Genomic DNA, 14,181 nt, shown 5'->3' with positions numbered 1-14,181 from the left:
GTACCTAATGCACTGTTTCATGTTTGGAGAAACAGTAGCATAGGAAAGATTTTTATTAACTGACAAATGGAAGCATAAATACGAAATTCACCTTCAGTGAAGTATTTGTGTGCATTTCATAATATGAAAGTTACTCAGCAGTATATCTTCTGTTTTATTTTTAGGTATATATTGATCTGTTTGATCAAATTGATGAGAACTTGAAAGTTGCTCTACAGAGAGATTTGAATGAAATGGCACCTGGGTTATTTATTCAAGCTGTGCGTGTTACCAAGCCAAAAATTCCAGAAGCAATTAGGAAAAATTATGAACTCATGTACGTATGTGACAGTCAAGTGAAAGTAATGTTTATAACTACAAGATATGTTTATGTATTAAATTATTAAATTTTCATTGTATACAAATTGCATGTGAAATGCTTAATTTGCAGGGAAGCAGAAAAGACTAAACTTTTAATTGCTGTTCAACGTCAAAAAGTAGTAGAAAAAGATGCAGAGACAGAGCGGAAGAAAGCTATCATAGATGCAGAAAAAGAAGCTGTTGTAGCAAAAATTCAGTTTGAACAGAAAATCATGGAAAAAGAATCTCTTCAAAGAATGTCGCAGATTGAAGGTTTGCTACGTTCTGTTATAAACTGTCAATTATTAGATTGTATTTCTGTTAAAAGCTCTTTCAGTAATAAATTGCATAGACTGTCCTTCATATTACTCCAAACAATAATGGAAAACCAATCATGGCACACAAAGTTTCTAATAATGAGATTATTTACTTTGTTTTTACAGATGCAAGTAGAAAAATCAAGTCTCTTAGAGTAATATCTTCTCAAACAGTAAATTTTCCTTTTTTCTTTTTTCCAGATGAAATGCATCTAGCAAAACAGAAGAGTATTGCAGATGCAGAATTTTACAATCTGCACAAGCAAGCAGAAGCCAATAAATTACTCTTAACAAAAGAATATCTTGAACTGAAAAAATATGACTCTATAAGTCATAACAACAAAATTTATTATGGATCAGAGATTCCTGATATGTTTGTTCATGGTGGCTGCCGGAATAGTGATGATACGGATAACATTCATAAAACGGTTCCCAACGAATGATTTGCCTTTAACACATTGTGAACAGAGAGTATAGTTCCTGATCATATCAACATGTGAGAATTTTCTAAACATTTTTGTGCCCAGTTATATCTGTGAGATTGAAATGTGTGTGAATCTCTGTGTGTGTTTGTGACTGGAGTTTGAGTACAGGAGAGGAACAAATTTTATATCACTCTTTGTGGTTTCAGACTGTTAGCATTTGTTAAACCTGTTCTTAAAACAGGGTAGGTGAAAGTTCTTGTGCCTTCTGAGATGTTATAGATACTCTGTTTTATATCCTTTACACATAAATTACCTTTTTTTTAGTAAATGCAGTATTTATTGACAGAACAGCTGAGTCATTAGAAAGTTGTGAATGGCAGTTTGTATTGTTTCTTTGTCATTCTGCATTTAACTGCCCTTTCGAAATCACACAAAATACATTGTCGTTCTGTTTTTCCTCAGTTTTTGAGTAATAGACAAACTTGTTGGTAAAAATAAAAATAATTTTAAATTTTGTAGCTATTTAGTATAATTTACCACCATTAATATGTACCACCAGGAACTAATTTATTTCAGCAACTTGCTCAACACCCTTCTGGCTTATACAGGCTCAGAGTGTAAGTTGTCTGAAGCATTTAGACGATGTTGGTGAACTAATTATGAAGATTCGTCACTAGAAACAGTACTGGTACATAAAAATGAGAAATGTTTTGAACAAACCTGCCCTTTTTATAGTAAACTAAAAATTGGTGAAATGGAGAGACACAGAAGAAGAAGAAGAAGAAGAAGAAGAAGAAGAAGAAGAGTTGCCAAAGTAATACACCTGAGGGACCTGTTTACTTTTTAGTAGTGTTTAAACTAGATAACACAGAGGAATATTAGCTCTTTGAAAGTTTTCAGTCCTAAAGTGTTTGAATATTTTGGAGCCTATCTTAATCTGCAGTCTTTAATATATGTACTTTTTTTTGTAAGTCTAAACTGCTGCTGAGTAATGCCAATGCATTGTACAGTTATTTTGATGAAGCCCTACACAAAAATTATAAGATTTGGAATTTTTAACATTTAATTAGGAATAGTTGCCCCCCATGAACCATGGACCTTGCCGTTTGTGGGGAGGCTTGCGTGCCTCAGCGATACAGATAGCCGTACCGTAGGTGCAACCACAACGGAGGGGTATCTGTTGAGAGGCCAGACAAACGTGTGGTTCCTGAAGAGGGGCAGCAGCCTTTTCAGTAGTTGCAGGGGCAACAGTCTGGATGATTGACTGATCTGGCCTTGTAACAATAACCAAAACGGCCTTGCTGTGCTGGTACTGCGAACGGCTGAAAGCAAGGGGAAACTACAGCCGTAATTTTTCCCGAGGGCATGCAGCTTTACTGTATGATTAAATGATGGTGGCGTCCTATTGGGTAAAATATTCCGGAGGTAAAATAGTCCCCCATTCGGATCTCCGGTCGGGGACTACTCAAGAGGATGTCGTTATCAGGAGAAAGAAAACTGGCGTTCTACGGATCGGAGCGTGGAATGTCAGATCCCTTAACCGGGCAGGTAGGTTAGAAAATTTAAAAAGGGAAATGGATAGGTTGAAGTTAGATATAGTGGGAATTAGTGAAGTTCGGTGGCAGGAGGAACAAGACTTCTGGTAAGGTGACTACAGGGTTATAAACACAAAATCAAATAGGGGTAATGCAGGAGTAGGTTTAATAATGAATAGGAAAATAGGAATGTGGGTAAGCTACTACAAACAGCATAGTGAATGCATTATTGTGGCCAAGATAGATACGAAGCCCACACCTACTACAGTAGTACATGTTTATATGCCAACTAGCTCTGCAGATGATGAAGAAATTAAAGAAATGTATGATGAAATAAAAGAAATTATTCAGATTGTGAAGGGAGACGAAAATTTAATAGTCATGGGTGACTGGAATTCGAGTGTAGGAAAAGGGAGAGAAGGAAACATAGTAGGTGAATATGGATTGGGGCTAAGAAATGAAAGAGGAAGCCGCCTGGTAGAATTTTGCACAGATCACAACATAATCATAACTAACACTTGGTTTAAGAATCATGAAAGAAGGTTGTATACATGGAAGAACCCTGGAGATACTGAAAGGTATCAGATAGATTATATAATGGTAAGACAGAGATTTAGGAACCAGGTTTTAAATTGTAAGACATTTCCAGGGGCAGATGTGGACTCTGACCACAATCTATTGGTTATGACCTGTAGATTAAAACTGAAAAAACTGCAAAAAGGTGGGAATTTAAGGAGATGGGACCTGGATAAACTGAAAGAACCAGAGGTTGTACAGAGTTTCAGGGAGAGCATAAGGGAACAATTGACAGGAATGGGGGAAAGAAATACAGTAGAAGAAGAATGGGTAGCTTTGAGGGACGAAGTAGCGAAGGCAGCAGAGGATCAAGTAGGTAAAAAGACGAGGGCTAGTAGAAATCCTTGGGTAACAGAAAAAATATTGAATTTAATTGATGAAAGGAGAAAATACAAAAACGCAGTAAATGAAGCAGGCAAAAAGGAATACAAACGTCTCAAAAATGAGATCGACAGGAAGTGCAAAATGGCTAAGCAGGGATGGCTAGAGGACAAATGTAAGGATGTAGAGGCCTATCTCACTAGGGGTAAGATAGATACTGCCTACTGGAAAATTAAAGAGACCTTTGGAGATAAGAGAACGACTTGTATGAATATCAAGAGCTCAGATGGAAACCCAGTTCTAAGCAAAGAAGGGAAAGCAGAAAGGTGGAAAGGAGTATATAGAGGGTCCAAGGGCGATGTACTTGAGGACAATATTATGGAAATGGAAGAGGATGTAGATGAAGATGAAATGGGAGATATGATACTGCGTGAAGAGTTCGACAGAGCACTGAAAGACCTGAGTCGAAACAAGGCCCCCGGAGTAGACAACATTCCATTGGAACTACTGACGGCCTTGGGAGAGCCAGTCCTGACAAAACTCTACCATCTGGTGAGCAAGATGTATGAAACAGGCGAAATACCCTCAGACTTCAAGAAGAATATAATAATTCCAATCCCAAAGAAAGCAGGTGTTGACAGATGTGAAAATTACCGAACTATCAGTTCAATAACTCACAGCTGCAAAATACTAACACGAATTCTTTACAGACGAATGGAAAAACTAGTAGAAGCCAACCTCGGGGAAGATCAGTTTGGATTCCGTAGAAACACTGGAACACGTGAGGCAATACTGACCTTATGACTTATCTTAGAAGAAAGATTAAGGAAAGGCAAACCTACGTTTCTAGCATTTGTAGACTTAGAGAAAGCTTTTGACAATGTTGACTGGAATACTCTCTTTCAAATTCTAAAAGTGGCAGGGGTAAAATACAGGGAGCGAAAGGCTATTTACAATTTGTACAGAAACCAGATGGCAGTTATAAGAGTCGAGGGGTATGAAAGGGAAGCAGTGGTTGCGAAGGGAGTGAGACAGGGTTGTAGCCTCTCCCCGATGTTATTCAATCTGTATATTGAGCAAGCAGTAAAGGAAACAAAAGAAAATTTCGGAGTAGGTATTAAAATTAATGGAGAAGAAATAAAAACTTTGAGATTCGCCGATGACATTGTAATTCTGTCAGAGACAGCAAAGGACTTGGAAGAGCAGTTGAATGGAATGGACAGTGTCTTGAAAGGAGGATATAAGATGAACATCAACAAAAGCAAAACAAGGATAATGGAATGTAGTCTAATTAAGGCGGGTGATGCTGAGGGAATTAGATTAGGAAATGAGGCACTTAAAGTAGTAAAGCAGTTTTGCTATTTGGGGAGTAAAATAACTGATGATGGTCGAAGTAGAGAGGATATAAAATGTAGACTGGCAATGGCAAGGAAAGCGTTTCTGAAGAAGAGAAATTTGTTAACATCCAGTATTGATTTAAGTCTGAGGAAGTCATTTCTGAAAGTATTTGTATGGAGTGTAGCCATGTATGGAAGTGAAACATGGACGGTAAATAGTTTGGACAAGAAGAGAATAGAAGCTTTCGAAATGTGGTGCTACAGAAGAATGCTGAAGATTAGACGGGTAGATCACATAACTAATGAGGAAGTATTGAATAGGACTGGGAAGAAGAGAAGTTTGTGGCACAACTTGACCAGAAGAAGGGGTCGGTTGGTAGGACATGTTCTGAGGCATCAAGGGATCACCAATTTAGTATTGGAGGGCAGCGTGGAGGGTAAAAATCGTAGAGGGAGACCAAGAGATGAATACACTAAGCAGATTCAGAAGGATGTAGGTTGCAGTAGGTACTGGGAGATGAAAAAGCTTGCACAGGATAGAGTAGCATGGAGAGCTGCATCAAACCAGTCTCAGGAGTGAAGACCACAACAACAACAACAGTTGCCTTGTGACTTGGTAGCTTTATGGACAAATTTAAAAGATAAAGAATGATTTGCCTCAGCTCTTTATTGAAAGAAAACTGGTACTGAGGTAGATAAATTGGAAGATCAATGTTTCGACAAATAATTCATTATTAGGGTGGGAAGCTCTGCAACACACTCTCAACTTTGTGTTGCCATTTGTCAAGGCAGTTGTCTCAGATAAGTCTGTAGCATCAGACCTGAAATCAGCGACTGGATGTATCATAGCCCAATAAAGCATATGCTGTGTTGATATTCAATCCCAATCCAGATTCCATCGTCACAATTTTGATGGTAGCCTCACATTTCTGAACAACATGGTTTAATAGCGCCTTCCATGTTAAATTTTTCTCAACAAGAAATCCTTTCTATTCGAAAGTTGTCTCTATAGGAAAGTGGTATAATCCAAACACAATTACATCTGGCAGAGTTGCTGTGCACCTAAAATACATTACTGCAAGTGATTATGCAGTGGAGATTTTCACTCTTCACGTACACCATTGTTGGAGTGTGAATGTCAGATGTTCCCCATTACCTCTTAAAACAGTACTCACCACAAAAATAAACATATAATATTAATAGTGTGCCTTATGGATTACAATAGTGGTTAATGAGATGAGGCCTTATTTTGCTGAAGGTACAGGACACTAATTGGTTGCTGTAAGAAAAAAGATACACATTATTTCACAGAATTTCTTGTATTGTTTTCCAATTAAAGACACTGGCAGAGGTACCAGGTGCCCCATTTTATCCCTTTCAAACATTCCCATATGAGGATACTTACACCGCCTACCTGAATGACATCCTGTTGGCAAACAGAGGAATCACCTCATGGTTTTTGATGTTTTGTACTGTGCCATGTATCTGATGTATACCACAAATCGTCAGTCCAAGTGAGCTTTCCACATGCTTAAACTGCCCAACGGCAGTGTTCTTACACCCACACTAGTCTTTGTTCAGTGAGCATAGATACGTGGGATGGTGGTGACATATATCCCGTAGCAAGGTCATTCTAGATGGATTTGCTGCTCTCCAGTTGTTGTTGTTGTTGTAGCACAGCATTGAAGTTCAATTGATTTGCGGTATTCTGATGCTGATGTATCTGCTATTACAATCTGCCAGCAGCAGTTCGCTGTTGCATTGCTGGTTTTCCCTAAAGTGAGGTACCCGTAATACATCCTTGTGTTGATGGCATCTAAAAGACCCAATGCCTACACGTTTCATGATAGCTGGAGGTGGTCGATGGATGCATTTTGACTGGTGAGTGAGTTGTTCATTATGACTAGTGCACTCGCTTTCAGTTCCCTTTAGAATTACTGTGGGTGGTGATGGATAGTCAGAGGCTGACTAAAGGAGATGGTCATTTTAAGAAAGGCTGTGATGGACTTTCGTAGTGTATGTCCCAGCGTACTTACGGAGTTACATAGAGCAACCCTTTTTTCTTACTTATGAATCTGCAGACATTATAAGGGACATTCATTAAGTCCGTAGAAAAGATAGAAAAACATATTATTTTGGGAATTTTTCTGTTTTTTAGCATAGTTCCGTTTTAACTCAGTACACTTTTCCAAGTGTGGCTTCAACTTTTTTAAGCTGCCCAAAAAGTGGGATTTCAAGCGTACCGTATCTTTAATGATTCAGTGCACTCAACATATCTACTGCCAGGATTTGGGCAGTAGGCTAGTCTTAAGCCTTTACTTCCTATCATGCTGTTCAACAACACTTAGTAAATAAAACACATCTATAGAACATAGAATGCATGACACAATAAGGGGAATTTTTCTTGAATGATCCCAATGTTTAGCCAATGGCCCAGAAAATACACTCAAAAAATGATGACAGGTGTACTTCTCCCTCTGGTTTGAACTCGCAAAATTGTTTGGAAAAACTTGTTCTATTTCCTAGTTGCAATTTCTCACCTTACAATCCACTACCACCCACTAGTTGCTGCTTATTTATCTCTTACTTAGTTTTCTTGAGCATGTCCCAGATTTTATGGAATTTCTCCCCATGTCTGTCTGAGTGGGCAGGAGATGGGAATAACCGTTAAATCCGATTCTTTGGTTTGTTGTAGTATAGTCAACCTCGATTTTGTCTGAGATTTGCTGTTTTACTATTTCAAATTACTCTTTCATCAATTGTTAACATTTTATTTATGTCATTTATATCAAGAAATTATTCATTGACCATATTTTTACTATATTGCACTATTTATGTACCTTGTCATGTAACTCTTCAGTTAACATCTTGATTGCAACTCTGTAATTTTAGCATTTATTTCATTTTTACTCTTGCCAAGATACCCTAATATGTGCCTGTAAACTTAATTTCATCTTTCCAAATTCGGTTCCTCAGTTAGTAATACAGAATGTTAGAGAGTTTTGACAGTTTCATTAGTTTTGACAGTTTCATTTTGTTCTTTAAATCAGCTGTACTCTTACTTAGATCCTATAACCACCCAGGGACACTTGTCGCCTTGGCTTGGTTATTGCTGGCATGCACCAACAAAATAAGTACATGTGATTGTAGGCTTTCCCGACGTAAACTATTGATGAAGGTTTCTCGGGTCTCCAGCCGGGTGGTAGCGTTGATATCTCGCGACGTTTCGGGAAGTGTTATACTACCCATCTTCCGGCGAAGTGTCGAGATTCGCAGAGAGCGAGCTATTTATATGCGCGGGCACCCCTCTCCACTAGACCTCGGGTGGCTGCGGTGGACCAGCGGCGTGTGCGTGGTGGTGAGGATGGCGGTCGCCCCCGGTTCTCGGTGTAAGCATTCTGTTTGCGTCCGCGGCGGAGGACATTGACGGGTGTGCTCCCGACGTATTGCCGCTATCGTCGGGTTCCGTGCTGCGCTAAGTTGGTATCCCTCGTCTCTGTTGACCAGATTCTCATGAATCATTATTTCTATGGATTCTTTGATCACGCTTTCTCAAAAGCCAGATGCTCGGCACAGTACCTTCATGTTTTCGAAGTTGAAGGTGTGTTCTTCATTGATGCTGTGTTCCGCTATGGCTGATTTTTCTGTGTGGCCTAGTCGCACACATCTGATATGTTCTTTGCAGCGTTTAGATATGCAGCGCTGTGTTTGTCCAATGTATTGCTTTCTGCATTCGCGTGGTATACTGTATACTCCTGGTGTGCTAAGGTTCAGCGCGTCTTTGGCAGAACCTAGGAGCTCCCTCATCTTTGGTGGTGGTCGGAGAATGGTTTTGATCTTGTATTTTTCCAGATGTCATGCAATTTTGGCTGAGAGCGGACCCACGTACGGAAGGAAAGCGAGTCGTTTACCTTTTTTTTCTTCTTCTCCTTCATTATTTTCTTCTGGGGTTCTCACTGCTTCTTTCTTTCTTTTAAGCGCCCTGTTAATCTGCGTTCTACTGTAGCCATTTTGTTGGAAGACTTCTGTCAGGTGTTGCAGCTCGGATGGTAGGCTGTCTTTGTCGCAGATGGCGCGCGCCCTATGTACCAGGGTGGTCAGTACTGTTTGTCTTTGTACTGGATGGTGGCAGCTTGTTGCATGAAGGTATAGATCCGTATGTGTTTTCTTCCTATGTACTGCATGGCCTAGTGATCCATCTGCCTTTCTCTTAATTAAAATATCAATGAAGGGGAGGCATCCATTTTCTTCCATTTTCATTATAAATTTTAGGTTCGGATGGATGCTGTTGAGGTGTTCAAGAAACTCACCTAGTGCCTGTTTGCCATGTCCCCACACGACAAAAGTGTCTTCGACATAGCATAAGAAGTGCTTCGGTTTCCATCTGGCAGTTTGAAGGGCCACCTCCTCGAAATGTTCCATATAGAGGTTTGCAATCGCAGGAGCCAATGGGCAGCCCATCGCCACACCGTCGATCTGCTCGAAGAATTCCCCGTTGCACTGAAAGTACGTGGTTGGTTAGTGCGTGTTCGAAGAGGCTGACCGTTTGTGGTTGAAAGTGCTGGGTTAAAAGTTCCAAGGAGTCTTGTAGAGGTACTTTCGTGAAAAGCGACGTCACGTCGAAGCTCACTAGTAGGTCCTCCCCTTGCAGTCGCATGTCCCTGAGTATTTTTACGAATTCGGCTGAGTTTCTCACATGGTGGCTGCAGTATCCCACAAGGGGTTTGAGCAGTGTCGCTAGGTATTTAGCATGTTCGTAACTGTAAGAGTTGATGAAGTGCACAATCGGTCTCAGATGTACCCCTTCCTTATGGATCTTGGGGAGTCCATAGAGGCGTGGTATCGCTGGAGGTCTGGGGTACAGTCGCTTCTTCATTTGATTTGGCAAGTCCAATTTCTTCAGCAGAGCTATCGTCTTTCTACTTATCATTGGGGTTGGATCCTTCTTCAGCCTCTTGTAGGCCTCGTCTTTTAGCAGAAGGTTTATTTTCTGTCGGTGCTCGGCAGTACTTAACAGCACTGTAGCGTTCCCTTTGTCCGCTGGTAGGATCATTATATCAGGGTCATCTCTAAGGGACCGGAGAGCTGCTCGTTCTTCCGCGGATATGTTACTTTTAGGCAATCGAGATCTGTTGATTATTCTGCTAGTTTCCCATCTTACTTCCTCGGATTCCTCCTTTGGAAGCCCTCGTACTACTTCTTCCACGCCACTGATAATGTCTCGTTTCGGGATTGTTCTGGGGACGGGGGCGAAATTCAGTCCTTTTCTGAGGACTGCGAATGTGGCAGCGTCCAGTTCTTTTCCAGTCAAATTGACCACAGCTCTCGTATCATTCATCTCCTTTTTTGTCGTCTGAGTCACGGCTAATCTGCCGAATTTTCCGAGTTGTTTAGATGTAGAGCTCCGTTTCTGCACCTCACTGTTGGAGTAAGTGCTGCAGTCGACCCATTCCCACAGGTAGGCTGGTAATGTCCCTGCAAGTTTTAGGAGCTCCTAGGTTCTGCCAAAGAACCTTAACACACCAGGAGTACACAGTATACCATGCAAATGCAGAAAGCAATACATTGAACAAACACAGCACTGCATATCTAAACGCTGCAAAGAACATATCAGATGTGTGCGGATAGCAGAACACAGCATCAATGAAGAACACACCTTCAACTTCGAAAACACGAAGGTACTGTGCTGAGCATCTGGCTTTTGGGAAAGTGTGATCAAAGAATCCATAGAAATAAGGATTCACGAGAATCTGCTCAACAGAGATGAGGGATACCAACACAGTGCAGCATGGAACTCGGCGATAGCGGCAATCCGTCGGGAGCACGCCCGTCAATGTCCTCCGCCGCGGACGCAAACAGAATGCTTACACTGAGTGGAAGAAGTAGTACGAGGGCTTCCAAAGGAGGAAGCCGAGGAAGTAAGATGGGAAACTTGTAGAATAATCGACAAATCTCGACTGCCTAAAAATAACGTATCTGCAGAACAACGAGCAGCTCTCCAGTCCCTTAGAGATGACCCTGATATAACGATCCTACGAGCGGGCAAAGGGAACGCTACAGTGCTGTTAAGTACTGCCGAGTACCGACAGAAAATAAACCTTCTGCTAAAAGACGAGGCCTTCAAGAGGCTGAAGAAGGATCCAACCCCGACAATGAGTAGAAAGACGATAGCTCTGCTGAAGAAATTGGACTTACCAAATCAAATGAAGAAGCGACTGTACCCCAGAGCTCCAGCGATACCACGCCTCTATGGACTCCCCAAGATCCATAAGGAAGGGGTACCTCTGAGACCGATTGTGGACTCCATCAACTCTCACAGTTACGAACATGCTAAATACCTAGTGACACTGCTCAAACCCCTTGTGGGATACTGCAGCCACCATGTGAGAAACTCAGCCGAATTCGTAAAAATACTCAGGGACATGCGACTGCAAGGGGAGGACCTACTCGTGAGCTTTGATGTGATGTCGCTTTTCACGAAAGTACCTCTTCAAGACTCCTTGGAACTTTTAACCCAGCACTTTGAACCACAAACAGTCAGCCTCTTCGAACACGCACTAACAACCACGTACTTTCAGTGCAACGGGGAATTCTTCGAGCAGATCGACGGTGTGGCGATGGGCTGCCCATTGGCTCCTGCGATTGCAAACCTCTATATGGAACATTTCGAGGAGGTGGCCCTTCAAACTGCCAGATGGAAACCGAAGCACTACTTCCGCTATGTCGACGAGACTTTAGTTGTGTGGGGACATGGCAAACAGGCACTAGGTGAGTTTCTTGAACACCTCAACAGCATCCATCCGAACCATAATTTGCAATGGAAATGGGAGAAAATGGATGCCTCCCCTTCCTTGATATATTAATTAAGAGGAAGGCAGATGGATCACTAGGTCATGCAGTACATAGGAAGAAAACACACATGGATCTATACCTTCATGCAACAAGCTGCCACCATCCAGTACAAAGACAAACAGTACTGACCACCCTGGTACATAGGGCGCGCGCCATCTGCGACAAAGACAGCCTACCATCCGAGCTGCAACACCTGAGAGAAGTCTTCCAACAAAATGGCTACAGTAGAACGCATATTAACAGGGCGCTTAAAAGAAAGAAAGAAGCAGTGAGAACCCCAGAAGAAAATAATGAAGGAGAAGAAGAAGATAAACGACTCGCTTTCCTTCCGTACGTGGGTCCGCTCTCAACCAAAATTGCACGACTTCTGGGAAAATACAAGATGAAAACCATTCTCCGACCACCACCGAAGACGAGGTTAGCTCCTAGGTTCTGCCAAAGACGCGCTGAACCTTAGCACACCAGGAGTATACAGTATACCACGCGAATGCGGAAAGCAATACATTGGACAAACACAGCGCTGCATATCTAAACGCTGCATAGAACATATCAGATGTGTGCGACTAGGCCACACAGAAAAATCAGCCATAGCGGAACACAGCATCAATGAAGAACACACCTTCAACTTCGAAAACACGAAGGTACTGTGCCGAGCATCTGGCTTTTGGGAAAGCGTGACCAAAGAATCCATAGAAATAAGGATTCATGAGAATCTGGTCAACAGAGACGAGAGATACCAACTCAGTGCAGCACGGAACCCGGCGATAGCGGTAATCCGTCGGGAGCACACCCGTCAATGTCCTCCGCCGCGGACGCAAACAGAATGCTTACACCGAGAATCGAACATGGCCACCAGGGGCGACCGCCATCCTCACCACCACGCACATGCCGCTGGTCCACCGCAGCCACCCGAGGTCTAGTGGATGGGGGTGACCGCGCATATAAATAGCCCGCTCTCCGCGAATCTCGACATGTCGCCAGAAGATGGGTAGTATGACACTTCCCGAAACGTCGCGAGATATCCACGCTACCATCCGGCTGGAGACCCAAGAAACCTTCATCAAAATAAGTACACTACCACAGGATTCTAATTGGGTGAGTTTGATGAACACCTTCTAACATATTAGAACGTTTGTACTGTTAGGTGTCGAACCTGATGCAGTCACTTGCATAACACGATATTTCAACAGCATAGTTTGCCAACATCTTCAGGTAATAACTGTAGAATAAGTAATTTTGCTACATCCTGCCTCCTTCAGACTCTTATCGCCCCCCCTATCCTTTTCTCCACTGCTAGTTGCATACTGTCACCTCGATATATCGGAGTTCGCAACTGCGGCCGGCGCTGGAGTTAGCAGCAGTGCTGACTCAGCTAAGTGAAAAAATTCACCCAATAAGCATGTTTGTTTATATATAAAAGCCAACTTAGGAATTTTCGTTTGTGTGAGGCTGCTTGTACTAGATCGTGTATCGATTTAAAGTTCTATGTTCACATATTTTACTGTTCGCGTCGCTTCTTCTGCGTAATCTTTCGTTGATTGTATCGTTACACGTTTGCATTGTGATGTATTGTAACATTCTAAACATTCCCAAGTGCAGTGATAAACTAGTATTTTTATTGTTAATTTTAGTCTTAAATTAAATTGAGCTCTTTTAAAATTTTCAAAGACTAGAGACTTATCCTTGTAAAAGAATCTTGCTCTAATTTCATTATACAATTACTTGATAAATATCTTTTAAGAATTTTCGGAAGCTGCCATTGTCCATTGCATAATGTACGAGCAATTTGTAACAAATGGGGGTGCGTAATGTCATTACTGTAGCAGATTTTCCAACTGAAATTTTGTGTTACATCTAGTTTTCCCTTAAAGTGGAATAGCCCTAGATATTATCTGTATTTGTCATAAATTACCTCTGTTTTAGAGTTTGCTAGTAAGTATAATTAACGTCAAAACACTTTAGGAAACTAGCAATTTTTACCACAGGTTTTGTGTTGCTTTAAGAAATCTTGTTTGTGTTTTGGCTTCAGTTCTTGTAGGGAATTAGCAACTTTCTAGTTCAACAGTTTAAAAGATATTCAGCAGGTGTAATTTAAAGTCATTTGTTCACTGCCTTGTACTACATTGCACCAGCCAAAACTCAGCATCTGGAAACAGCCAAAACGCAGCATCTGGAAATTACCCTGACTACTGTCAAGCAATTGAAAGCTGCTGTGAATCGGCGTGTTGGAAGGGCTCCTGAAAGTTGGGCCTATGCTACCTGTATCAAAGGTACCTCAAGTACTATCCTCTCCTGTGGATCCTGCCTCCTCTGCAGAAAGTACACAATCTGTCATTACCCATCCACTTGACTGTGAGTGGAGTGTTAATGGTAGATCTACACGTCTTCTAGAGGGTGGATGGGGACCAGGGAGGACTCAAGGTGTTGTACTGATCCCTCACGCCAACAAGTTTGAGGTGCTGTCTTTCACTGAAACTGG

General features: G+C 41.6%; 1 protein-coding gene across 2 annotated transcripts in view; it reads left to right on the top strand.

The window, feature by feature from the left end:
* The window catches only part of LOC124776349 (erlin-1-like), a 40,669-nt gene extending 39,070 nt beyond the window's left edge, over nt 1-1,599 (top strand). For both annotated transcript variants that reach the window (XM_047251299.1, XM_047251300.1), the window contains exons 6-8: nt 165-316; nt 431-612; nt 858-1,599. In XM_047251299.1, the coding sequence (XP_047107255.1) occupies nt 165-316; nt 431-612; nt 858-1,099 (576 nt within the window). In that variant the 3' untranslated portion in view covers nt 1,100-1,599. The remainder of the gene's footprint in view (nt 1-164; nt 317-430; nt 613-857) is intronic.
* Nucleotides 1,600-14,181: the final 12,582 nt, after the last annotated feature.

This window comes from Schistocerca piceifrons, chromosome 2 (assembly GCF_021461385.2).
Source record: "Schistocerca piceifrons isolate TAMUIC-IGC-003096 chromosome 2, iqSchPice1.1, whole genome shotgun sequence".
Classification (NCBI taxonomy): domain Eukaryota; kingdom Metazoa; phylum Arthropoda; class Insecta; order Orthoptera; family Acrididae; genus Schistocerca; species Schistocerca piceifrons.
The sequence above is the reverse complement of the archived record's forward strand: the minus strand, read 5'-3'. Positions and strand labels throughout refer to the sequence as shown.